Source organism: Pinus tabuliformis, chromosome 4_2 (assembly GCF_031772625.1).
Source record: "Pinus tabuliformis cultivar Carrire ecotype Pingquan chromosome 4_2, CPIR1, whole genome shotgun sequence".
NCBI lineage: Eukaryota > Viridiplantae > Streptophyta > Pinopsida > Pinales > Pinaceae > Pinus > Pinus tabuliformis.
In genome coordinates this window covers 42,068,361-42,096,233 of record NC_142304.1, presented here as the reverse complement: position 1 = coordinate 42,096,233, position 27,873 = coordinate 42,068,361, and the positions used below count along the sequence as shown (strand labels likewise).

Sequence of the window (27,873 nt, the reverse complement as noted above, 5' to 3'; positions counted from 1 at the left end):
AGGTGAGGGCTGCGCGAAGGTCGATCGTGTACTTTCCCGAAGGTATTGAAGGCCGGAATAGAGAATTTGTCTTGCAAGCCCTAGAGCGAAACCACCTGCGCGAAGGCAGGGATAGAAGAAATCAAACGACATCACAACCATCTCAGGGTGCGAAAACTTGGTTCCAGCACCCCCCCATACTGTTTCGGTGAGACTTCAGTCCGCGCTTTGTGCGCTGATGCCAAAAGGGCCAGTAGTGTAGGGATTTGTTTGGCTAATTAACGCTGAACTTGGGTCAGGTCCCCTCAAGCCAACATAGTCCAACGCTTGATGAGGGCATCTATTTTGAACATACGTGACTGTGTTTGCAGCTTTGGCCCATAAGAACTTCGGAAGGCTTTGATCATGAAGCATGGCATAGATGGCTTCTACGACAGTACGATTCTTCCTTTCAACAACACCATTTTGCTCAGGAGTATATGCGGTAGTAGTCTCCCTCTTAATGCCAACTTCTCTACAATAATTTTTGATCTCATTTGATTCATATTCAGTTCCATTATCGGTCCTCAATATTTTGATCTTCTTCCCAGTCTGATTTTCAGCCAAAGCTTTGAAAGAACAAAACCATGAGAATACTTCGTCCTTCTTCTTCAAGAAATATATCCATGTCTTGTGAGATAAATCATCTATAAAGGTTGCATAATATAAGTATCCTCCCAATGAGTTCACGGGCATTGCACCAGATATATTAGAATGAATCAATTGAAATATGTCAGTAGTCTTGCTATCACTTGAGGGGAATGGTCCCCTTGTATGCTTTCCTTCGGCACACTCCTAACAAACACCTTCACATTCTATTTTAAATTCGGGCATACCTATCACCATCTTCCTTGCATCGGGTAGAACCTTATAATGTAGATGAGCAAACCTCTGGTGCCATAATTAAGATTGAAGTGATGTGTTGCAAGACATAGCTCCCAATGGGCTTCCTCCAATTTTATTTAGGCTATCAACCCTGAAGCCAAGTGTAAATGCATCTTTGAAATTTTTATTCCACACACATACCTTTCCATCGATGAATGCCACCTTGAATCCTTTGTCCTCCATCGTCGCGATAGACACCAGGTTCTTCTTTAGATTGGGTACGTATAGTACTTGTAGATGAATGGTGTTACCTTGATTAAATTAAAGAGTAACATTCCCAACTCCCTTCACGGGATAGGTGGCATTGTCCCCATGGATAATTTCCAAATTTGTATCCTCTTCAATCAGATTTGAAAGAGCTTCCTTATATCCAGTGAAGTGTCTTGAGGCACCCGATCAATCAACCAATTTCCCAAAGTGTCTGGAGGAGATGCAGTAGAAACGACAGATATAAGATAGAATTCTTTTTGCTTGTTATCAACAACATTATATTCATCATACCTGGTGTTTCTTGATCTCTTGGGAGGGTGACCATTTCCTTGATGAGAAACGAAAGCTTTCCTTTTTCCTTGATTGTTGGATCTGCCATTCCTTTGATTGTTGTTGCCCTTGAAATAGTTGTTGTTGTGGCTGTCATTATCATGAGGCGTATCCCTTCTATTAGGACACGCCCTAGCAAAGTGACCAAACTTGTTGCAAATGAAGCATCTTCCCTTCCTTCAATTTTTGAAACCCGACCTTCCTTGACATTGCTTCTTTGAATATGCAGTGTTTTTCTTTTTAGCATGAGCGGAGAATGCAGTAGGATCATTCCTATTTGAAGGCATATCTAGTTCCATCATCCTTGTTTCTTCTTGAGAGCATCTAGTCAGCAATTCTTCAAAACCTGGAATCCTATCGTTATTAAGAATAGTAGTGTTGAACACGTGCTATTCACGACAGAGTCCTCCAAGGGCAATGAGGGTAAGCCCCCTATCAACAATAGCTTCTCCAATAGAAAGAAGATCATTTTTTATCTCAGTAATCCTCAAGAAGTAAGATTGAATATCTTCATTTCTTCCTTTCTTTATATCCTTCAGCTTATTCTTGAGGAAAATAATTTGATTTGCATTGCTAGATTTGAACATGCCAACCAACTTGTCATATATCTCCTTTGAAGTGTTCAAATCGGAAATGTAAGCAACTAAATGCTTATGAATAGAATCCCTGATGATCTTCTTGGCTTTGACTTCACCCTTCTTGTACTTGGTCTTAGCAGTAGCCAATGCATTAGAAGGAGGTTCTGAAATCTTTCCTTGCACATAATCCATCACATCTTGCTCTTCTAATGTCAAATCAAGAGACATCTTCCATGCATGATAATCAGACTTATCATGAAGCTTATCATTAGACTTGAAGTAGGATGTGGAAGCCATTGAATCTTGTCTTTGATCAGTGATTGCTCTTCTCGCTCTTGCTTGGGCTTTGTCTTCACTTCAGCGTTGATACCATGTTAACGTTAGGATAACAATGGTATGTTCTATGCTTAGAGCAATTTTACTTCAATTTCTTTATTAGCCCAATATCAATATTTAGTTTAGCAATCACATCAACATGATAGTAAAACGCAGATAGAACATAAACAATAATAGTAGAAGACTAGCCAAGACAAGAGGACACAAGATATGGCACCAGCCGGGACAAACCCCAATGTGGGGAAACCCTTGATCAATTCTTCTTATAATTCTTCAAAAGTTCAGCAGACAGAGAGAGTACAATGTATAATATTCACTTGTCCAATTACAGTGAAAATCTGTTCAGTCAAATAGCAGAAACAGAAAAGCCTAACCAAAAAGTCAACACTGGTCAACAGGGCAGATTTCTTCCTTAATTCAGCTTGGACAAATACAGTCAACTTCGGCCTCCAACAGCAAGTCTAATCAGCCCAAAACAGTCCAAAAAAGTCCAGTCAAAACTGGTCAACAAAAGTCAACTCTGTGGCCAGCCCTAGTACAGTCAACGCTGGTCAAACAGGAGGTCAGATTGCCTCGGTTCTTGTGCCCAGAACTGTGGCCTGCTAGAACAGAAATCCTCCACCCAAAACCACACCTAAAACAGGTCAATGCTTGGTCAACACAGTCAAAACAGCCTCTGAAATTTTCGGTCAAATCTGGTCAACGCTTGGAACCGAAAACCCACCCTTGCCTTTGCACATGTGGAGAGCAGCTTCAGATTTTCGTACCCAATCAATGAAGGAGAGAGAAGATGAGTGAGTGAAGTGTGTCCAAATGAGGAGGAGGCATCATGTATTTATAGGCAAACGTTGAGGATGAATAGATGTGACTGTTGGGCTTCTGAGCCTACATGAGTTTGCTGGCCGACCTTGACAATTTGTCCATAATCAAAATAAATTCATAACTTCATTTGTACATGTCAGAATGGAATGATCTTTAGATCAATCCTACACCTCTTGGAGAGAGGAATCCAAGAAAAATATGAGCTGCCTCATATGAGTTGTCCAATGTGAAGTTTGGCCCTAGTTGCCAAATTTAACATATCAGCGATCTGTCCTGTAAAATAGAGGTGGATTCTCTGCCTTTGTAGTAGATTGGTGAGAATAGTTTGGGTGTTTACAACACGAAATATCAGAATGTCATTATTATCTCATGGAAGGCACTTGGTTTTCATGCTATACTTGTATGTTGCATGCCTGTAGGGCTCTTATACCATAAAGTTTGTTTTTCTCACATCTGTTGTGCTTTTTTCTTCAGAATAACTTCATTAATATACAAAGAAACCTAGCTGCAGCTTGGGGAGACAGACCCAGTTCTCTACACCCTCTACATCTGTCTCAGCAATGTCGGTAAGCTCTCAGCTTAGCAAAAACAAAAGTTTTCACCAAATTTGGAGTTATTAATGTTTGGGGCTATGGATATTTAAATGGTTAAAATATTATTGTTTATAACATTGATGCTATCCGTAGTTGGAAATTTAGATTAACTCAGTAATCTTGTTTTGTTCTGGGACACGCATTCTTGGTTTCATTTTTATGGTTTAGTCAAGTTTTATAAAGAAATTTATCGTTTTGAGGGTTCAGTTTGGAGACTTGAGAATGTGAATGTTGTTTATTTCTGCTGCTCTGACACTGAAGTGTCATAGATCAATTTATTTGAGTTTGAAGTTTGCAACTCTGCATAATGTTAAGAATCTTTTTGCTTGATTGAGGTAATGAATTCAAGCATTTGGGTTCGATTAATTCAGTAATCTTGTTTTGTTCTGGGACACGCATTCTTGGTTTCATTTTTATGGTTTAGTCAAGTTTTATAAAGAAGTTTATCGTTTTGAGGGTTCAGTTTGGAGACTTGAGAATGTGAATGTTGTTTATTTCTTCTGCTCTGACATTGAAGTGTCATAGATCAATTTCTTTGAGTTTGAAGTTTGCAACTTTGCATAATGTTAAGAACTTTTTTTGCTGGACTGAGGTAAAGAATTCACGCATTTGGGTTCTTTATTATTGTTCTACAGGGAAAAACTTGCCTTCTGCTTGTTCCTTTCTGGGGGTTTTAAGTCTTAAGCTGATTCAGTATAGTTGTGGATTTTCTGGACATTTTGGGGTTTTTTTGTTTTTTGCTTTTTGTTTTTGCCTTTTTTAATGAATTTCATTTTTCCTCTCTTCTCCTCGTGTGAAATTTTTACGTAGTTTTTGAGTGTTTAAAAGTGTAGAAGTAAGGTGAAAGTTTTTTTTTCCATGTGTGTTTGGAATCACTCCAATGTATGGATCACTAAAAGATCTGCAAATTATTAATTGTGTTTCCACAGATATTTGAATATAATGGAAGTGCTTTGGTGGCTATGGTTGGGAAAAACTGCTTTGCCATTGCCAGTGATCGCCGTTTAGGTGTGCAACTGCAAACAATAGCTACTGATTTTCAACGCATTTTCAAGATTCATGATAAGCTATATGTGGGTCTTTCTGGATTGGCCACAGATGTGCAGACTTTGTAAGATTTCTGCCAATATGTAAGACTTAGATAAATGAATATGCTTCTTTCTGATCTCTATTATTTTGTAAATTTTTGTCTATAAAGGGGCATCCCTTCAATTTCAAGATAAGGAAAAATTTCAAAAATGTAAATAAATTGATAAACATATGTTCACCTTGCATATCATGATGCGTGTTGGCTCACCACAAGGACATCCTTGCTGGCTGGACCATATACAGTGGTGATTGAGATGATAAGGCATGAATGCTGAGATTTGCAAGTGGATTGTGTGACATTCATATCGTGGATCAGCTTGAGTATCTTGTTTACTTTACAGGTACCAAAGATTTGCTTTTCGCCACAAGCTTTATCAGCTGCGTGAGGAAAGAAATATGAGGCCAGAAACTTTTGCAAGTCTTGTTTCTGCGTTACTTTATGAAAAGAGGTGGGTAGACTGCTTCAATATCCTGTATATTATATTTGCCGGTGTCATATTTAGTAATGAGTCCAATTTGGTGAGTCTCGTCACTCTATACACAAAATTGCACAGGACACAATGATGTGTGAAAGAAGTTTACCACAGCCTCACCTCAGTTTGAAAGCTTTCTATGTTTTTCGTTAACTGTATTATAATCTATGAAAAAATACTGTTTTCATATTTAGTCATTAGTCCAATTAGGTTGAACTCTCATCACCCTCAGATAAAAAAATCACAGATCAGAATGCCATGGGGCTCAAAGAAGTTTACCAGAAGTTCACCTCAGTTTGGGAGTCTGCTGTGTTTTTTGTTAAATGGGTTGCAATCTATGAGAAAATAATTGCTGTTAAGTTTGAATAATGTTGATTTTTTTGTAAAGGAAAGGTGAAGCTAAGGTTCTTAACTTCTTTATAATTTTTTCAAACATATCAAAAAGTTACTCATGTATTTACACGGATAGAAAATTAAATAATCTCCTCACATTTAACAAAATCCAGCTCTTGAGTTCATGTGCAGCGAAATGGCTGCTGAATGATAAATATACAGTTGATAGTTTTCTTTTTCACTAGATGTGTTTTCAAGAAGTCCAGAAGAGGGCTTCAATTGTATCATGACATCTATATTGTTGTGACGAGTTGACAGCCATAAGAGGACTATTGCTCCTACTTTCTCAGATCACTTTGAGAGGATCATATTGCATGTTTCGAGTTGCTGCAATTTTATGACATCAGTTCCTTCATTGAAATACATGAATTTCTGCGTGCACCCTGTTATACTCGTTTAACTTTCCTTGCTAAAGCTTTTTATGGAAGTTATAGTTGCTTACAGGAGAATCCTGAGAAAATTAAAAAGAATATCAATTAAGATTTCAGTTCCTCTGGCATCAATGTTCCCTTCCTTTATGCAAATCCTTGTTTTTTAATTTACAAATTACAGCTCAAATCTATGCCTGTCACAGTCTGTTCCGTTTCACACGTCAAGCAATGAATGTTAGAACTAGAACCCAGAGCTCTTTTTGCTGTACTAACAACAGATGTGGTAGAATGCTTTAGTTTTACAAAGGGTATCATCCAAGCTGAGTTTGCTGTCCATCATTTACATTTGGAGAGCATTTTTGGACTTGTTTTCTCCTTTCATAGGATCTGCACTTTGGAGGACTTTGCTTTTGGATGAGGTAGATAAGGAGATATCCTTATCTTGCTATTTCATTTTCCAATAAGATTGCCTTCCTAGACCTTTTTGGACGAAGATGACGTTGGTTCTTAGAGGCCACTTTGTTTGTTCATTCCATGGACATTTCTATAAAATGTCTCCCTCCTTCCATGTTTAGCTTTTCTTGGTTTCTAGAGATACTAACTGTTAAGCAAACTCCTTGGCCTTAGATCCTATTGGTGGCAGGTTTATGAGTCAGTAGACATCCTGTCGCTAGGTTGATAGATTTTCGACCTCCATGTGAGCTTAGAGCTGGTCCCACTCCTTATAGAGCATTGCTCATTGGATCCAATTGATCAACGAGACTTCCATCGTGAGTTTCATCTCCTTTGCCTCAAATGTTATGAGAGATGGTTCTTTTTGCTCCATAGCTACTCATAGGATCATCTAGCAATGCCCCCTCAAAGTTGTTAGGAATTGGACAAGGTGGAGAAACAATAGGTACAAATAAGATAAATATATTTTTATAAATTTAAAAAATAGGACTTATATAAAATATTTTTTTTTTCAATAATATAATTTAGATATTTAATACTTATATAAAATAATTGATTTATAATACTTATAAATATAACTAATCTAATAGATCAACTGTTTTTAAAGTTGCTATATATATGTTATAATTGCAATGAATTAAGAATTGTACATATGCATTAATCACTTGTTACTTACATATACTGTTTGAGGATGATAGGGGGTGGATTTTCTGTGCTTGATGTGATGCTGCTCCATGGTAAGCTCTATTTGTCACCTCCACCTGCTCATTTGTTTGAGGATGGTAGGGGGTGGATTTTCTGTTCATGATGTGATGCTGCTCCATGAACTCGTCAATCAAATTAGAGGTGAACTGAGCTCTTTGATTAGTGACAAGCTCCCTTGGGAATCAAAATTTATAGAAGATGTTCTCCCTTAAGAACTCTGCCACCTTTTGCTTTGTTGCTGCCTTAACTGTTTTCACCTCAGCTCACTTTGTCAAATAATCAGTGCATAAAATGATGCATCTCTTTTGTCCGGATGGGGGATCAATTGGTCCAATGAAATCCATGCCCCACTTCTAAAATGGCCCAAGAGTCACTTAGGGATGTAGTGGCATTTCATCCTTTGGTGTAGGCTTACCCATCCTTTGGCATTCATCACATCTAGCGGTGTACCTCCTGGTATCTTGGTGTAGAGTAGGCCAATAGTATCATGTTTGGAGAATTTTGAAGGCTGTCCTCTTGGCAGCAAAATGGCCCCACAAGGTCCATCATGGCATGTTGAGAGGATGTCAAAGACCTCATCTTCCCTCACACACCTCAAAATCTGATTAGGTCCCAATCTGAAAAGGTTGCCCCCAATCCTAGTGTAAGGGGCACTTTTTTTTTTGACTATTCTGCTCTTTTCTTTGGAGGAGAGGTTAGGAGGAAATCTCCCAACAACCAAGAAGTTTGCTATGTCAGCGAACCAAGGAGATAGCAATGAAATGGCGAAGAGGTGCTCATCAGGGAGCTGATCATCTATCATCTTTTCATTTTCTGCAGGCAATGCTCGTCTAGACAAAAATTCTGCAACCGCATTTTCTTTTCATGGCTTGTCAACAATTGTTAGATCAATCTGCTGTAACAACAACAACCATCTAATGATCCTAACATTGACATCAGGTTTGTTCATTAAATATTTAATGGCTGCATGATCAACATGTACAAAAACTTGGTACCCAGTGATGTAATGTCTAAACTTGTTAAAGGAGTGTACAATAGGTAAGAGCTCTTTCTCCGTAACAATGTAGTTGGGTTCAACTTTGGATGGATTCTTACTGATAAAATATATGGCATAGGGCGACTTACCTTCCACTTGTCCCAAAGCTGCTCTTACAACCTTGTTGGATGCATCTGTGTGGATGTGAAAAGGCAAGGCCCAATTTGGACCTCTAAAAATTGGTGTAGTGGTCAACTTCTCCTTCAGCGCTTCAAATGCTTCTTGACACTTTTCTGTCCAACAAAAATCAGAATCCTTGGTTAACAATCCAAACAAAGGTGAGGCCATCTTAATAAATTCCTTGATAAATCTCCTATAATATCTAGCTAGTCCTAAGAAACTTCTAACATTCCTTTGTTTATGAGGGATGGACCCTTTTGATAATGACAATCTTGTTAAGGTTAACTTGGATCCCTTCCTTAGAGAGGAAGTGACCTAGGGCAATCTTGGCATTCATAAAAATTTCACACTTTTCTGGACTTAGTGAGAGATTCATTTCAATGCACTTCTTTAAAACTTTACACAGGTTGGAGAGAGCTTCCTGGAAATCATTCCCATAAGGAGTGAAGTCATCCATATAAATTTTAATTGTATCATGAACAAGATTAGCAAAAATACTCAACGCTACCCTTTGGAAGGTAGTAGGGGCATTGCACAAGCCAAAGGGAAGGACTCTATAGGCAAAGGTCCCCCATGGACATGTGAAGGTGGTCTTATCCTGATCCTCAGGGTTGATCTAGATTTGATTATACCCACTAAAACCATCCAAGAATGAAAATAACTTTTTCCCTGCGAGAGCATCGAAAACTTGATCAATGAAAGGCAAGAGAAAATGATCTTTCTTTGTAGCCTTATTAAGTTCCCTATAGTCAACACAGATTCTCCACTTCCCATTCTTCTTGGGTACTATAACAAGAGGAGACACCCACTCACTATTTGAAATGGGATAAATGAATCTTGCATCCAATAACTTCTGCAGTTCTTCTTTCACAATGTCTTTAAGGGTAGGGTTCATTCTCCTCTGGGGTTGGCACACATGTTTACATCCTTCTTTAATGTAAATGTGATGGGTACAAATTGAGGGATGCACCCCTTTCATCTCTTTATAGTCCCAAGCAAAAGCATCAAGATGTTTCCTTAACATAGTGAGCAGTTGCTCTTGCTTTACTGAGAGGGAAGGATTGATTTTCAGGGTTTTAGATGGACTGATTTCCACAATCTTAGCATGACCTTGATCAGAGCCAACAATGAATAATTCTGCCCTTGGGTTGTTCTGAGGTTGCCTTAAGTATTCCTCTACTAGCTCATCATTTGGCATGGCAGCATGAGGTTGGTTTTGTAGAACGTCATCAATAAGGTCATCCTCATCTAGTTGTCTGCTTCCTACACTGGTTTCTAATGTACAGACTGGGTAGGGAGATGATTGATGAAAATCTTCTTCTTCTAACTCTACCCACATAGGGAAATCATGCTCAACAAGGGGTTGAGCAGGGGGGTTTAATACAAGCTGCTTTGTATGCTGCCCATTTTTAATTGTCATGTTTCCGACCCTACAACTGATGTAAGCATCAACAGTAGTAAATCAAAGTCTCCCGAAAATGAGAGGATATCCATTAAACTTGGTTTTGGGTTGGAGTATAAGGAAATCTGTGGGGTACTCCCAGGAATCAATGGAGACCATAACATCCTCAATAACACCCTTAGGGGCTACTGTGGATCTGTCTGCAAGTTGAAACACTGTGGTGGTTTTCCTCAAGGCTCCTTGGAGGTTGAGCTTCAACATAGTTTCCCTGGTCATGACATTGATTGCAGCCCCAAGGTCAATCAGTGTGTTGGGGACTACAATATTGTTAATATGCACATCCACTACTGGGCTACTAGGATCCAAATAATTTGGGGAGATGACCTTCCCAAGCATTAGATCAGCGAACTGCCCAACAACATTAGATTAGTCTCTTTTTCTTCTTCGAAGCCTCTTGAAACACTCTTCCCTAATAAGCTTGTTATAGATGGGGACATCTTTGATGGCCTAAAGAAGGGGTATTTTAACACACAAGTTCTTCAATTCTCCCAGAAGTTTAGACTCTTCTGGGGTGTGCTGCTTAGGTTGGACCAACCTTTTAGGATAGGAAGGTATATTGGCTCTTGGACACTGTCTTCCTTCTCCTCTTCAAGATCTTCAGATGGAGAAGGTGGGTGAGCATTTGGAAGTACCTTCTTAGACCTAAGGTTGATTTCCTGGATCTCCATAGCATAGGCAGGATAGGATGTTTCCCCACTATAGACCTATTAGACCTATTTGTTGTCCGGGTTCAAATTGGTTTGGACAGGCATCCGAGGTTGCTTGGGTGGATTATTGTGGGGTAGCTGTGGTCGAGGTGGAGCAGGAGGCATTAAAGCAAGTGGTTGGGTTTCCTGAGGCTTCCATCCTTGTGATGGGTTGCTCCATTGAGGAGGGTAAGACCAAGGCGTAGGCGCAAACCAAGGTGACCTGGTTGGAGGATACCAAGGCTAAAAAGGTGCACTCTGGTTTGGATTGAAAGAAGAGTAGTGCACACCTTGCTAATATTGCCAAGAACCTTGTGGTCTTCTCTGATTGACAAAACAAAGCTGCACCAAGCCACCCTCTGCTCCTTGATATTGTTGATTTTTGTGTAGCTTGGGAGGTACTCCAAGCCCTAGTGGCCGAGGTTTGGAGGGCAAAGCGCCACAAGTAGGCTTGTGGGCTTGGAACCCAAGCATGGGGTTTTGCACCCATTGGGATTTGGGCCACAACCATGATGAATTTGAGCATGAGAAAATTTGAGGTCATAGAGCTTGGCGTGCCAATTCCAATGCTTTGAAAATCACCCAAATAATATCTCTAGAACTTGAGTTATGAATTTTTGAAGTTGATAATTAATTAATGGACAGTCCAGTCATGTAGGCTTGAAGTGAATTGATCCAAGAGACGTGTCCCTTCATCAATTCGTGGAGCCTTCTTTATGTGTATATATAGAGGTGGATTGGAGTCATTCTAATCATCCAAAAGTGCAACACAAACATAATAGAACAACTCGTCGGAGAGGAAAGAGATCCTTGTTTTGGTCGCAGCTAGGAGAAAGGGATAGCAAGGGCAGAGAGGATTGTTTAGGGCTCGTTTTAGGGTGATTGAGCAGCTGTTGGATGACCGAGAAGCTAGATTGAAGGCCGGAACTAGGCGCTGTCTGTGTGTCTGTTTGTGGGCAGAAAGAGGTAAGGCAAGGTTGTTTTGGAGGGTTGTTAGGGTGCCGCAGAGATCTGTGGTAGGCCGCAGGCCTAGCCACTCCATAACAGGGTTGCGTGGAGGCTAGAGGGGCTGCAAAGTGCCCATAACAACAATACGTTTGTGGAGGAGCCTTTTGTGCCTAGGCCACAACAAAAGGGAGCTGTTTGGTGACTTGGTTAAGGGCTGTTGCAGCATGTGGGTGCCCTAATCAGTCACAATTAGGAACAACAACAAAGCAGACTTGAAGCAACAGTTTCTGTGGTGTGTTGGGTCATAGTTCATCGGATTTGGATTAATCTACATTGCAGTTTGTTGGGAGCCATTTGTTGGAGTTGCCTTGGGCATGAAGGAACTCAAACTAGGAGCAAATCCCGTTATGGAGTTATGTAGGTGTCCTAGTGTGGACATAGTTGTTGTAGCCCGTGGAAGCCAAGGAGGTAGCACTGACGTGGCATGTTAGAAGCCCTAACCAATGGGTAGTTTCATAGTGAAGTTTGCAACCTAGATTTGTGCAATAGCTCCTCTATTGCAGAGCAAAGGGCGGATGTGGAGAAGTCTGTGGGCAGCCATGTGTATGGGTCTACTAGGTGTGAGGATGCCCTAACTAGGTGTAGATGCTACAACGTGGACTTGGTCACTCGTGGACTGTTGGAGGGAAACATGAGAGTGGACCAAGTGTGAACGTGGATTGGGCACTTATGGTTTGCTGGAGGACAACGTGATAGAGTCCAAGTTGGAGCCCGTTGAGCAATACCTTGATGGACAAAGGTAGTTGCGAGAGAGGCAATTGTTGAGCTTAAGGGTCTGATCAACCAGGAGCGGTTTGTGGAGCCTGAGACTTGTGTGTGGGGAAGGACTTCTACAATAGATGATGGGCAGTCCTCCTAGCCCGTGTTCATTGTTGGAGATGGACATCTTGCAGTGGTAGGTGGCAGCGCTCGTGCCCTATGTTGGTCTTCATCAGAGCAGCGCAGGAAGACCATAATGGGCTGAAGTACTTGAGTAGTTGAGGAGCAATAGTGGGCAGATTGAGGGTTGTTCACAAGTGGAGATGTGAACAAGTCGACATGAGTCTCGATGTGTTGTGCCCTTGATGGACTGAGGCACAACTAGAGAGCAGATTGACAGCCGAGGTTTAGTGGTCAGATGGACTTGGAGCATTGTTAGAGGCAGGAGCTGTAGATTGGGAGCCGAAGGACTGGGCAGGTACAGGGTACAATCAAGAGGAGCTGAGAGAGCATATGACAACCAGATGGTCAAAGTATCTTGTTGAGGGTAGATTGGTTGTTAATGTACTGACACCAAGCCCCAATTTGTATCTTGTACTAGTGGATGTATGAGGGCCATTATCCATGGTACGAGAGTCCTAGATTGTTGTATTATATGTTGTTTAATATAACGAAGTTGGGTTGAAAATTGTAAAAAGTTGTCTATATTCAGTGCATGTGTGATTTAGTGCTGTTTATATTCCATTGTGCAAAGTAGTATCATTGAGATTCTTGGTTTGGTAGCGTCAGAGATTTTAAGATTCTATATTAGACCGAAGATCGTGGAAATTTAACATGGTATCAGAGCGTGTCTGAGCTACTTTGAGGGGCAATGAATCAGAGTGTGCACAACGAAGCAACTCAGAGGGAGTTGTGGGTGTCTGGATCATGGAGCAGAGGGTTCAATTGAAGACATGGAGATGTGGTCTCGATAGACTACATGATGAGATGGCCCAGGAGTTCTGGTGGATTGGTGGTGAACCTGGTGCACTTGAGTATGTTGTGTGGCGGTTTGTAGATCGTGGACTTCCTATGTCTTGTCATGGATGGTTGAGATAGCTGGAGGGTTTCTTTGGCATGGATGAGATCAGGTTGATCGAGATGGCTTCATGTGATGGACTGGATATTGGCAGGCTAGAATCTTGATCGAATCGTGATATTTCATATCCGAGATTGTTGGGATTTGCCTGTGTGGTATTTGATCCAGGAGGATGAATGCTTGCAGGATTGAGCCAGTGGAGATCATGTAGGCTCAGAGGGAGTTTAGCCTCTAGAGGAAGAAACCCTATGAAGGTTTGGGATCTTCAGGTTCGAATGTGATGAGGCAGAGGCAATATTGAGATTTTCGGATTCATTCTACAGGGTATGCTGCAGTGATGGATGCCAGATGAGCTAGTGTCCTTGGATGATGATGGTTACTTCGTAGTCTTGGAAGTACCTCCCTCACTAAGAGGGAGTGTTGATTTTTGTGTAGCTTGGGAGGTACTCCAAGCCCTAGTGTCCGAGGTTTGGAGGGAAAAGCGCCACAAGTACGCTTGTGGGCTTGGAACCCAAGCCTGGGGTTTTGCACCCATCAGGATTTGGGCCAAAACCATGATGAGTTTGAGCATGAGAAAATTTGAGGTGATAGAGCTTGGCGTGTTGATTCAACGCTTCGCAAATCACCCAAATCGGAGCTTTAGAACTTGAGTTATGAACTTTTGAAGTTGACAATTAATTAGTGTATAGTCAAGTCATGTAGGCTTGAAGTGAATTCGTTCAAGGGACACGTCCCTTCATCAATTCGTGGAGTCCTCCTTATGTGTATATATAGATGGAGTGGAGTCATTCTAATCATCCAAAAGTGCAACACAAACACAATAGAACAACCCGTTGGAGAGGAGAGAGATCCCGGTTTTGGCCGCAGCTAGGAGAAAGGGACAACGAGGGTAGAGAGGACTATTTAGTGCTCATTTCAGGGTGACCGAGTTGCTGTTCGATGGCTGAGAAGTTGGATTGAAGGCTGAAACTAGGAGGAGCTATCTGCGGGTCTATTTGTGGGCAGAAAGAGGTAAGGCAAGGTTGTTTTGGAGGGTTGTTAGGGTACTGCAAATATCTGTGGTAGGCCGTAGGCCTAGCCACTCCAAAATAAGGTTGTGGAGGCCAGAGGGGCTGCAAAGTGCCGAGAACAACAATACGTTTGTGGAGGAGCCTTCCTTGCCTAAGCCGCAACAAAGGGGAGTTGTTTGGTGACTTGGTTAAGGGATGTTGCAGCATGTGGGTGCCCTAACCAGTCACAACAACAAAGCAAACTTGAAGCAACAATTTGTGTGGTGTGTTGGGTCATAGTCTTGACTGGATTTGGATCATTCTACATTGCAGTTTGTTGGGAGCTATTTGTTGGAGTTGCCTTGGGCATGAAAGAACTCAAACTAGGAGCAAATCCCGCTATGGAGTGATGTAGGTGTCTTAGTGTGGACAAAGTTGTTGCAGCCTTTGGAAGCCGAGGAGGTAGGACTGATGTGGCATGTTAGAAGTCCTAACTGATGGGAAATTTCATAGTGAAGTTTGGAGCCTAGATTTGTGCAATAGCTCCTTTATTGCAGAGCAAAGGGCGGATATGGAGAAATCTGTGGGCAACCATGCGTAAGGGTCTCCTAGGTGTGAGGATGCCCTAATTAGGTGCAGATGCTAGAACGTGGACTTGGTCACTCATGGACTTTTGGAGGGCAGCGTGAGAGTGGACCAAGTGTGAATGTGGTTTGGGCACTTATGGGCTGTTGGAGGACAAAGTGATAGTGTCCAAGTTGGAGCCCGGTGAGCAGCACCTTGATGGATGAAGGTAGTTGCGAGAGAGGTAGTTGTTGAGCTTAAAGGTCTGATCAACCAGGAGCAGTTTGTGGAATCCGAGACGTGTGTGTGGAGGAATTCTACAACGAATGATGGGAAATCCCCTAGCCTGTGTTCATTGTGGGAGATGGATATCTTGCGGTGATAGGTGGCAACCCTCCATGCCCTATGTTGGTCTTCATCGGAGCAACACGGGAAGACCATAGTGGGATGAAGTCCCTTAGTAGCTAAGGAGCAACAGTGGGCAAATTGAGAGTTGTTCACAAGTGGAGATGTGAACAACTCGACATGAGCCTCGATGTGTTGTGCCCTTGATGGACTAAGGCACAACTAGAGAGCAAATTGACCGCCGAGGTTCAGTGGCCAGATGGACTAGGAGCATTGTTAGATGCAGGAGCTACAGATCGAGAGCCGAAGGACCTGATAGTCAGCCCCAATTTGTATCTTGTACTAGTGGATGTATGAGGGCCATTATCCCTAGTACGGGAGCCCTAGATTGTTGTATTATATGTTGTTTAATATAACGAAGTTGGGTTGAAAATTGTAAAAAGTTGTCTATATTATGTGCATGTGTGATTTACTGTTGTTTATATTCTGTTGTGCAAAGTAGTATCGTTGAGATTCTTGGTTTGGTAGCGTTAGAGATTTTAAGATTCTATCCTAAACCCAAGATCGTGGAAATTCAATAGATATACCATCCTCAAACCTGGAAGAGAGCAACATTTGTCAGTTTCATGGTCCTCTCCACAAATAGAGCAAAATTCTATGACATTCAGTGGGAACTCATTTCTGGGGTGCCTCTAAGGCAAAAGATAGCTAGTGCCCTTTCTACCCCCTCTTGCTTCTTTTTAATCTGCATGGTATCCATTTGTAAGGCAAAGGTATGCAACATTTCAATCTTGAAATCTTCTAGCATGTTCGCTATTTCATGTTTCATAACTGAGGTAGAGGGAGAAGAATTTACCAGGCCTTGACTAGATCTACCTCTCTTCCTTGCAGCCCTAGAATGATTTTTAGATACTCTCTTGATGTCTTCATAAGTCCGCTGGTAAATGTCTCCACCAGACAACATATTAAGGGTCTCCATTAAATCCTCTCTAATCCCCTGGAGAAGTACAAGCTTCAGTGACTCTGGTTCAAGGGTGCAATTAGCTCTTCTGTACTTGAGTTGGAACCTTTCTTCATAATCCTCTAAGGATTTATCATCAAATCCTCTCTAATCCCCTGGAGAAATACAAGCTTCAGTGGCTCTGGTTCAAGGGTGCAATTAGCTCTTCAGTACTTGAGTTGGAACCTTTCTTCATAATCCTCTAAGGATTTATCTAGTCCTAGCCTCTAGGGTCATCTTGAAGATCTCCTATTTTGTGTCCTCGGATCTACAATAATCCCTGTATTTCTGATTGAAAGCTTGCTACATTTAACCTAAAGTGGTGATGCTTCCTCCTTCCAAACTCAAGAACCAACGCAAGGCTACTTAAAGGGTTCTCTAATTTCTTTGTGGTCAGAGTAGAAGGTTCACAGTGACCAAATAAGAGTGATGGTTGATTGCTTGTAAGAGTGGAGGTTGTTGGAAAAAATTTCCCCAAGTTATCCCTAACCTTGTGAGGCATGAAAAAAATATGTTTTTTTTGTGGGTTTCTTCTCTTTTTTTTCTTTCTAGATAGACAAAGTCTGATGAAAAAAAATCTTTTTGTTTTTTAGGGAATAAAATGAAAAGGGAAAGGAAATCAAAGCATAATCAACACATACTTTGACACCTCCTCGACAACAATGCCAAAAGTGATAAGCTTTGGTATTGCAACAAGAATGCTGCAAATCCCAGGGCTATCAACTTTAATTGTCAACTCGGGGTTCATACAGACTTAAAGAGGTGACAATGCTATATGCACAATAAGCTAAATTCTACTTAAGTTGCTCTGAGACAGTTGTTCTGTTAATTTTAGATAACAATGGTATGTTCTATGCTTAGCACATTTTACTTCAATGTTCCATTAGCAACCTAATGACAATTTCAAATAATTTCCAGTAGCAATCACATTAACCATTAATCACATTGACAGTAAATGCAGATAGAACATAAAACATATGCAGAAGACAAGCCAAGACATGAGGACACCAAATTTGACGAATGCCAGGGAAAAACTCGTTGATCAAATCTTCTTATTATTATTCAATAGTTCAGCAGAGAGAGAGAGTACAAAAATCAATTTCACTTGCCCAATACACAGTGAAATTAGCCCTGTCAAATTCTACAATCAACTGCAGTCAAACTTCAGCCCTAACCAGAGAATCAACGCTAGTCAAAACAGTAACAATCCTTCTCCAATGCAGCACGACCTTCCTTGGGCAAACTCAGCCTAAACAGGAGGTCAAATGTAGCCCAAAACAACTCAGTCAAACTCGGTCAAAGGAGAGATAAAATCTGCTGTAATTTTCTACGGTCAAACAGAAGTCAACATAGGTCAACATGCCCAGAAAATCTCGGTTTAGTGCCAGTCAATGCGGCCTCCCAAAATCGGAATTTTGACCCTCAAAACGTAGTCAAACAAAGTGAAGAACCCTTCGGTCAACGTTGGTCTGAAGTCTGAAATTTTTGGCTTGTAATCTGTTCGAGAAACTCGTCCTTCATCCACTCGTGTGAGAGAGAGAGAGATGATCCCCAAGATATATGAACTAATCTGAGTAGGAGAGAGAAGAATTGATGAGTGAGTGATGTTCAAATGAGGTGAGAGGTCACTCCTATTTATACAATTCATTGAGAATGAAAGGACACATCTATTGGGCTTCTTGAGCCTACATTACGCTGAGGTCGACTTGAATAATTTGCACATGTGAGTGAATAAATTCAAAATTTCACTTCTGCTCGTTCGAATGAGATGATCTTTATATCAGACTTGGACCTCTCGAAAAGAGGAATCCAATGCAATAATCATCTCGATCATATGAGCTGTCCTAAGGTGGAATTTGGCCCTAGTTGCCAATTTTAACACTTCCTCTCAACTAGGGAGAATTCCACCTGCCAATCCATCTGTCATCATCATGCCATCCTGTCATCATGTACCATCTCTGTCACCATTGCTCTGCGCTGCGGAACCATGAAGTAATAATGAAGAAGAAGTGACCGAGAGTGAGTCATAAGACCTTATCACTCCCCACTGACACAAGTTAGTCCTTGATCCCAGATCACGTTGTTGAACACCATGCATCCTATTCATAGGGAGTACAACAGTACACGATGCGTCCATCAATAGTGCTATGGCCCCTAAACCACTTTTCCCAACTCATTGGCTAGATGAGAGGTACTTCCCATGAGTCCTAGACTCCATGGGTAGGATGTGTGCCGGGGCACCGACAAGAGAAGGTGAAACACTCATCTTGCTCATATGCCATAGGAGAAGGTGAACCACTCATCCTCTGCATATGTCAATCGTAGGGGAAGGTGAACAACTCACCCTACACACATGTCAATCATCATGGGGTATCACAGGGGAAGGTGAACCACTCACCCTATACATAGCGCACCACTAGGGGAAGGTGAACCACTCACCCTATGGTCGCTCATAGCTCTAAGAAGTACCCCAAGCCCCCAAGAGCTCTTAGAGCTTAGTGTCCAACTCATGTGGGACCCTCATAGGAGGGTCTTTCCATGATTCCAAGTCTCTCTCGGAAGGTTAAGAATTTGACCTTCCCCAAGGACTTCGTGAGAATATCTGCGATTTGCTCATCAAAGATATTGATGCAGACCCCAAAGAGAAGCAACACGTAGACATGCTTTTATGATCCACCACACTACCAACCTAGTTAGCATCTGTATATCCATGTAGTCTCAAATCCCTGATAGTGTATCTCAGTCCATAGTGGATTGTGCCCCGAAGATATCTCAAAAGATTCTTAGCAGCAATCCAATGAATGTGAAGAGGTTCGACCATAAATTGACTTAACGTGTTCACAACTAAGCATATGTCAGGACGCGAGTTTACCAAGAACATCAGGGCCCCCACAAGTTGACGATACTCGGAAGGGTTCACTAATTGAGGCCCAACAACACTTCCACATAGCTTCTTGAAGTTGAGTTCAATCGGAGTAGACATAGACTTGCAATCCACCATCCCACATCTCTCAAGCAACTTCACAGTGTATTTTCCTTGAGAAAGGAAAATCTCACCTGGATTTTGCCAGACCTCCAACCCTAGGAAATAGTGCATCAATCCTATGTCCTTCATCTCGAATTCGGATGCCAACTTCCTCTTGCATTGATGAATGAGAGGATCATCACTTGTCAGAAAGAGATCATCCACATAAAGGACCAAAATGAGAGGCCTGTCCTTTTCAACCTTGAAGTATAAGTTCGGGTCAACATCGCTCCTTGTAAATCCCAGCTTCATAAGATAGCTATCAATCCTCTCATACCAAGCCCTGGGGCTTACTTCAACCCGTAGAGGGCTTTCTTCAACCTGCATACATGTGTCTTTCAATCTTGAACTTCAAACCCCTCGGGTTGTTCTACATAGACTTCCTCCTTAAGCGAGCCATGTGAGAAAGCTATTTCGACATCCATCTGGTGTAGGTTCCATCCTTGCGAGGCAACAAGGGCTATGATTGAACGGATGGTGGTATATTGAGCAACCGGTGCAAATATCTCATCATAGTCTACTCCTTCCTTTTGAGAGAAGCCTCGAGCAACAAATCTGGCCTTGAACTTTTCAACACTCCCATCAACTCCATGTTTGATCTTGTAGAGCCATTTTGAAGTGACCACTAGCTTGTCCTTGGGTTTAGGAACCACATCCCAGACATCATTCTTCATGATTGATTCATACTCCTCGTTCATTGCATCCTTCCAAACTTGGTGTTTCATGACTTCTTCGAATGTACAAGGCTCAGATTATACAATGGTACTCATGGCAGCTAAGTACCCTTGGTACCTGTTCGACTTCTTGCTTTCACGAAATGTCCCTCTCGGTGCAATATGTTTCTCAACATCTTCAAGAGTATCTTTGAGTCCCAAAGGTCTTTTTCTTGAAGTAGTGGGCTCACTAGGAGGTGGAATAATGGGATCCATCGGGCCTTCAACATTGGGCATTAGATCATCTGTCGGAGGTTCATCCTGCTTTTCTGCATCATCATCATTGCCCTTCCTAGGGATAGGAAGATCTCAGAGTTTCCCAAGGGCAAAATGTTCATTGAAAGTGACATCATGACTTATTTCCATTTCTCTTTGACTAGGCACATATATTTTATATGCCTTTGAAGTTTCATTGTAGCCCACAAACGTTCCTTTCATCCCAGATCCATCTAGCTTGTTTCTTTTCTCTTTTGGTACATGAAAATATACGGGACAACCATAAATTCTAAAATGAGAAACTTCAAGTTTCTTATCGGTGAAAAATTCTTCGGGTGCCTTGAAGTCCAATGCTTGATGTGGGCATCTATTTTGAACATACACAACAGTGTTGGCAACTTCTCCCCATAAGAACTTCGGTAGGCTTTGGTCATGAAGCATGGCACAGGGGGCTTCTATGATAGTTCGATTCTTCATTTCGGCAACACCATTTTGTTCAGGAGTATATGCAGTAGTGGTCTCCCTCTTAATGCCAGATTCTCTACAATAGTCATTGAATTCATTTGACTCATATTCGGTCCTCAATATTTTGATCTTCTTCCCTGTTTGATTCTTGACCAAGGCTGTGAAAGAGCGGAACTATTTGAACACTTCTTCCTTCTTCTTTAAGAAATAGATCCATGTTTTACGAGAGAAGTCATCCACAAAAATATCATAGTACAAATATTCATCTAAAGATGTAACAGGCAACATACCTGCTAAATTAGAATGGACCAATTGAAGAATATCAATGGTTTGAGTTTCACTTGAGGGGAATGGTCCCCTTGTATGTTTTCCAGCTTCACAACCCTGACAAACACCTTCATGATCTAAGTTAAATTTGGGCATACTTATTACCATCTTCCTTACGTCAGGTAAGGCTTTGAAATGAAGGTGAGCAAATCTCCGGTGCCATAATTCGGATTGAAGAGAAGTATCACAAGTCATTGCTCCTAATGGACTTCCTCCAACCTGATAGAGACCTTCAACCCTGAATCGAAGAGTGAATGCATCTTTTGGGTTCCTTTGCCAAACACGAACCTTTCCATCAATGAATGTCACCTTGAAACCTTTATCTTCCATCGTAGAAATAGGGACCAGAGTCTTTTTCAGATCAAGTACATACAATACTTCTTGTAAGCGAAGGGTTTGACCTTGATTTAAGTGAAGAGTAACAATCCCAATTCCTTTCACGGGATAAGTGGCATTATCCCCAAGTATAATTTCCATATTCATCTTCTTTTCAATCAAGTTCGAGAGAGCCTCTTTGTACCCAGTGAAGTGCCTTGAGGCATCACTATTGATCAACCCGTGATCTAATATATCTGGAGGAGAGGCAGTGGTGAGGGCAGAAATAAGATAAAATTCCTTTTTCTTTTCACCAACATTAACTTCTTCATACCTGGAATTTCTCGACTTCTTGGGAGGACGACCATTTCCATTTTAAGTAGCGGGAGCATTCCTCTTTCCTTTGTTGTTGAACCTATTGTTCCTTTGATTGCCATTTCTCTTGTAGTTGTTATTATGGTTGTCATCATCTCTTGGAGTATCCTTCTTGTGAGGACACTCTCTAGCGAAGTGGCCAAACCTGTTACAATTGAAGCATCTTCCTTTTCTTCCTTCTTTGAGTCTCGACTTGAACCCTTGACGTTGTCTCCTTGGACCAACATTGTTCTTTCTTTTAGCATGAGCGAAGAAGGCGGTAGGATTGTTTCCATTGGAGGGTTTGTCTCCTTCCATGATCCTTATTTCTTCTTGAGTGCATCTAGCCAATAATTCATCAAATCCCAGAATCCTGTCATTGTTGAGGATGGTAGTGTTGAACACATCCCATTCTCTTGTAAGGTCTCCAAATGCTATAAGAGTGAGCTCCCTGTCACCAATATCTTGTCCAATAGATAGGAGATCATTCTTGATCTCGGTAATCCTCATGAAGTAGGATTGGATGGATTCTCCTCTTTCCATTTTGATGTCTTTCAACTTGTTCTCGAGAAAGAGAACTTGATTTGCATTATTAACTTTGAACATCCCAACCAGCTTGTCGTAAATCTCCTTAGATGTTTCTAAATCATAAATATAGGCAACCAAATTCTTGTGAATGGAATCAACAATAATTTTCTTAGCTTTAACCTCTCCTTTCTTGTACTTTGTTTGTGCAGCTGCGGATGCATTGAAGGAGGCTCCATCACTCTTCCTTAGACATAGTCCATAGCATCATTTTCTTCCAAAGTAAAATCTAGAGACGTCTCCCATGCATGATAGTTGGATTTGTCCTTAAGCTTGTCCTCAGATTGGAAGTAAGATGTTGTCGTCATTGGGACTAGTTCCAAGATCTTGTCCAACAGCTTCTCTTAGTGATTGCGTTTCCTCACTCTTGCTTGGGATTTGTCTTCACCTGAGCTTCGATACCATGTTAATTTTAGATAACAATGGTATGTTCTATGCTTAGCACAATTTAATTCAATGTTCCTTTAGCAGCCCAATGACAATTCTAAATTATTTCTAGTAATAATCACATTAGCCATTAATCACATTCACAGTATGCAGATAGAACATAAAAACATATGCAAAAGACAAGCCAAAACAAGAGGACACTAGTTTTGGCGGATGCTAGGGGAAAACCCTTTGATCAAATCTTCTTATTATTATTCAATAGTTCAATAGAGAGAGAGTACAAAAATCAAATTCACTTGCCCAATACATAGTCAAATTAGCCCTGTCAAATTCTACAGTCAACTGCTGTCAAAATTCACTGCTAATCAGAAAGTCAACGCTGGTCAAAACAGTAGCAGCCCTTCTCCAATGCAGCTCGGCCTTCTTTGGTCAAACTCGGCCTGAACAAGAGGTCAAATGTAGCCCAAAACAACTTGGTCAAAATCAGTCAAAGGAGAGATAAAATCTGCTGTAATTTTCTGCGGTTAAACAAAAGTCAACCTGAAGTCAACGCAGGTCAATATGCCCAGAAAAACTCGGTTTAGTGCCAGTCAATGCGGGGCTCCCAAAATCGGAATTTTGACCCTCAAAATGCAGTCAAACAAAGTCAAGAACCCTTTGGTCAACGTTGGTCTGAAGCCTGAAATTTTCAGCCTGCAATATGTCCCAGAAACTTGTCCTTCATCCCTAAGAGATGATCCCCAACCTATACGAACCAATCTGATTAGGAGAGAAAAGAATTGATGAGTGAGTGATGTCCAAATGAGGTGAGAGGTCACTCCTATTTATACAATTCGTTGAGGGTGAAAGGACACATCTATTGGGCTTCTTGAGCCTACATTACGCTGAGGTCGACCTAAATAATTTGCACATGTGAGTGAATAAATTCAAAATTTCACTTCTGCTTGTCCGAATGACATGATCTTTATATCAAACTTGGACCTCTCGAAACGAGGAATCCAATGCAATAATCATCTCCATCATATGAGCTGTCCCAAGGTGGAATTTGGCCCTAGTTGCCAATTTTAACAGGTTCAAACCAAGGTATACAAAGACCATGTTGCAAATTAAATCTAGATTCTACTAGAAGAGGAATTCTAATCTACTTGTAAGGAATCTAAATATTGCATAAAAGGAAATGCTAATTACTTGAGGGAAATGTAAATGTGTCGTGAAAGGAAATGTTAATCTACTTGTTAAACTCACATGGACAGGAAAACATTAGGAAAGATAAATCAGTGAGTTCATATTTTTATTAACATAAGATACACATTTATAGTACAATAGGTGACTCTTGGGATTCAGATCCCAAGGTCTCTTGGACTGCTTTGTCCATTCAAATTCCACGCTAACCCTTTAGGATTAGGTGTCCAACATTCCCCCCCTTAATCCGAAGGGTTATGTATGAGTCCAAGAAGAGAGCTGTAATACAAAATGTGCAAAAAATGCATGGCAGCACTAGGCTGAATGTGCTCTATGAAATGTTGGTAAAAAAAGGGCGGTGGTTTAAGGATGACCACCAACACTGGAACGCTTAGTGCAGTTCCCGGAACTCTTCCAATACTGGCAAGAAACTGAAGTTTTCTGCTAGAGGAAGTGTTCTCAATCTGTGATGGTTTAAGGATAACCAACAACTCTGTGTTTCCTGAAATGCTTCCGAAACTGGCAAGAAGCTGAAGTCTTCTGCTAGAGGAAGCGTCCCAGATTGCCAACTGAAGGCATGTTCAGGCATCTTTGTCTCTGGCTACAACTCTGAAACTGGTGTGGCAGGTTGTGGCTCAGGCTCGCTTGATGTGACTTTGAAGCTTGTAGATGACCATCATTTCCCCTCCTGTCAGGTACAAGGTGAGAAGATGGAGAAAACTCAACTGCAAGACTGTTCAATATTCTGGAACAAGTTCTGACATGTGTTTGGAATATCTTCTTGGCTGTTGATGCCCATTGCCAAGAAGCGATCCATCCAAGATGAATCTTTGTTCTTGCAGGACGTTTGTTTTTGAAGCATCTGTTTGAAGAATGGCTAGTTTTATGACAGTGCTCACATGGATGAAGATCAAAACAGTGATCTTTCAGATGGCCAACTCGGTCACAGTGTTGGCATTTCACGATCTGTTGTTGTTGTTGTTGCTGTGGAAGAGGGGTAGAATCTGGAACAGCTGAAGCTGATCTATCATGAGGAGCAGGTGAACTGTCATAAATAAATCCAGCACTTTGAAACTGAATGGGCTTTGAGTAGTCTGGAATATGAAAGGACAAGTCCTTGTCATATCCAAGACCAGTTCTGTGCTTGTTGTGGACAAGCTGGTCCCAAGGTCTGATGATGGGCTTGGGAAGTGCAGACTGAACCTCTGCATCTGCATGTAACTTTGCTGCTTTATTGGGCACTGGATCTGAATGAACTTCAGCAATATTGTTTTGCTGTTTATGGGAGTCTGTTTCATTGTTCTGAACAGAAACAGGTTCAGAATGATGACTCCACTGCTGTAATTCTTCTTGCTGTAGCTTTGTCTCCAACTGCAAAAACTCAATATTTTCCTGTGCATTTTGTAGACAGACCTGAATGTCTGTGAGAGAAACTTTGCTGACTTTTAATGCATCATGAGTAGTAGACAATATTAGAGTTCTGAGGAACTCTAATACTTCATTGATTCTGGCCATTTTCTCCAATGTTAAACTTATACTTTAAAATTTGTTCACAGCTATGAACCAATGTCACTGCAAGGTATTCTCAAAATTTGCTCTCCCAGAAAACTACAACAATCCAGTGATATTATTTCTTGAGGAATGAATCAAAAGCAAGATTTTAACTCTACAATTATTTTCCAAATCGCATTCCCAAACAATGAGACTCAAAGGCTACAACAAATAAATTATTTGTTTCTCCATTATGAATACTCTGAAATATATATCAGCAACGATGCAAGCTTTAGACAGTCATCTATTCAAGAAATACAGTGCAAATGGACTTCAATTGCTGGAGAATTTTTGAAAGAAATTTGGTTCTTAAGAATTTGGCCCCCCCCTTTTTTTTTCACTGATAAAACTTTGCTACTAAATCTGAAAAATTCAGCCTCTGATCCGATCCTCACAGAGCAGTAGTTTCCATGCACCAACAAACTATTCCTCAGCAGCAATAGATCCAACGAACAGACACCACCACGCTTTTACCACGTCTCAACCTTTAGGGCTTTACTACAACGCTCCACCAGATGGCATCCAAATAGGCGTGTAGAAACGTGACAGTCGATGAAGTCACGGCAGATGAAGTCTCGAACAGGCAATACACACCACGCTTCCACTACGCAGATCCAAGTCCCACTTAGCCTGGAAACGATTGCTTCTCTTCAGAACCGCAACAAACAGTTGGCAGAACAAGTGCTGAAGACATCAGAAGGATACCGTGCAGAAGAACGGCTAACGACACCAGATAGGCAGAAGGGTCTCAAAGAGGAATTTGTTTTGCTTGTGCAACTCCTGCTTCACTTCAAGGAGGAGATCAAGTGCCTCAAAGCAGATCCCAATAGAGTTAAAGAGCATAAAAAACTCAAGGAGGAAATAGCAGTGTTGCAGAATGAGAATAGTTTACTTATACAAGCGAAAAAAAAAAACTAAATGCAGACAGAGATGCCAGCATCAAAAGGCTAGAGGATGGAGCGCACTTGTCATTTTCCAAAGGTGAAATCCTACAGGACGAGGTGGCAGACATCAATATGGAGAAAAGCGCTATGGGGAAATCAGAATCCTGATTCACTTCTTTCTTCTACGGCTTGACACCAGGGCGACTTTCTTGATCAAACCGTCTTTCTTTTGTGACCCTGTCTCTTTCTCGTAAAATACATCCGGTATAAGGTGAAAAGTTTTATTTTGTGAGGGCGGGGGAGGGTTCAAGATCACGATACCCAACGAGAAAAAAACATCATCCGAAGCTTCTTCTGCCCGTGGAGTTTCAATTACTATTGCAAAGGTGAAAAAATGAAGAGATCAAGCGCTGGGACGGCCAAGACGCTTGAAAAACTGGAGAAAAGCGTACAAGCTGGAAACTATTATGAAGCTCAACAAATGTACAAATCTATTTATGCCAGATATATGGCTGCTCAGAAATATTTTGAGGCCTTGGATTTATTACAGTCATCAAAACGCAGTAACTATTCTCTTTCAAGCGCGGCAGAGAAAGCAAAAAGAAGTGAATCTTTGATTCCAAAAACATGGCCTGTACACAACAGCAGTCGGCTGGAGTATTCTTCGAAACAATCCTTCAACGCCAGGTCGATTCCGGCTGTGGACATATCTTGGCTTTATAATCTTAACTCGGAGTCTGCAATCTCTTCCTAGAAGGAAACGTGCCCGCCATGACACTTCAGATGTTATGTTGGAGATAAATGAAACTGCAGAAAGGTGCTCAGGTTTAAGCGATTTAGAGCTCGAATATGATTATACTGAAAGAACTTTCTCTGAATTGGACAGTGGAAGTGACTGTGACTTGGAATGGGGATGCGAACTGCATGCAATTTGAATAGCAGAGAAGAGAATCGATTTTGAATTCATATTGGATGGCACCTGAAGTCATTCGTCAAACTCGACATGGCTTGTCTGCGGATATATGGAGTGTTGGTTGTACTGTTATTGAAATGGCAGCAGGCAAACCTCCATGGAGCCAGCAATTTCAAGAGGTGGCTGCATTATTTCATATTGGAACAACAAATTCACACCCACCAATTGCGTTCAAACGTATGACTGTGAGATGAATGTCAGAGAATGCAGATGGAGCAGCGCATTCAGGCAAAAAATGGGCAATCTCTCAGAGAAAACGGATGCGCAGTCAGGTCAGAGGCAGCGCAGAGAGGGGCAGCGAATCGACAGAGTATATGGGCAGAGCGCAGGAGGTGCAGCAGAATAGAGCAGCGTTAGAATATTTCTTTAAATAGGGAAAGGACAGACAAATTTTGAAAAGAATGCAGCTGACATGGTATAGCCTTCCTCCGACTAAAACATTCAACCACCGCTCAAAAAGACCAAGAGACTAGGGTAATTTGTAGACTGTTAAATCTGCAAATTCGCCAGAGAAACGCTCTATTCACCATAAAGAACCTGCCCTTTTTTTTTTTCTTCCTTTTTTTTTGAATAGAAGGTAAATGGTCGCATAACAGTGTGCACAAAAATGACAGGTGCTTTTCTGCAAGACAATGTAATTGTGCAGGTAACGT

At 41.3% G+C, this 27,873-nt stretch overlaps 1 protein-coding gene and 1 long non-coding RNA gene across 2 annotated transcripts in view; both read left to right on the top strand.

Moving 5' to 3' along the window:
- Positions 1–3,732, top strand: part of LOC149168224 (uncharacterized) — a 29,159-nt gene extending 25,427 nt beyond the window's left edge. Inside the window, exon 2 of the long non-coding RNA XR_016259325.1 lies at positions 3,654–3,732. This is a non-coding gene — a long non-coding RNA (uncharacterized LOC149168224). The remainder of the gene's footprint in view (positions 1–3,653) is intronic.
- A 973-nt stretch (positions 3,733–4,705) lies between these two features.
- LOC149168223 (proteasome subunit beta type-3) overlaps positions 4,706–27,873 on the top strand; it is a 157,903-nt gene continuing 134,735 nt past the window's right edge. The window contains exons 1-2 of the mRNA XM_089428167.1: positions 4,706–4,883; positions 5,203–5,310. Of these exons, the coding sequence (XP_089284293.1) occupies positions 4,735–4,883; positions 5,203–5,310 (257 nt within the window). The 5' untranslated portion in view covers positions 4,706–4,734. The remainder of the gene's footprint in view (positions 4,884–5,202; positions 5,311–27,873) is intronic.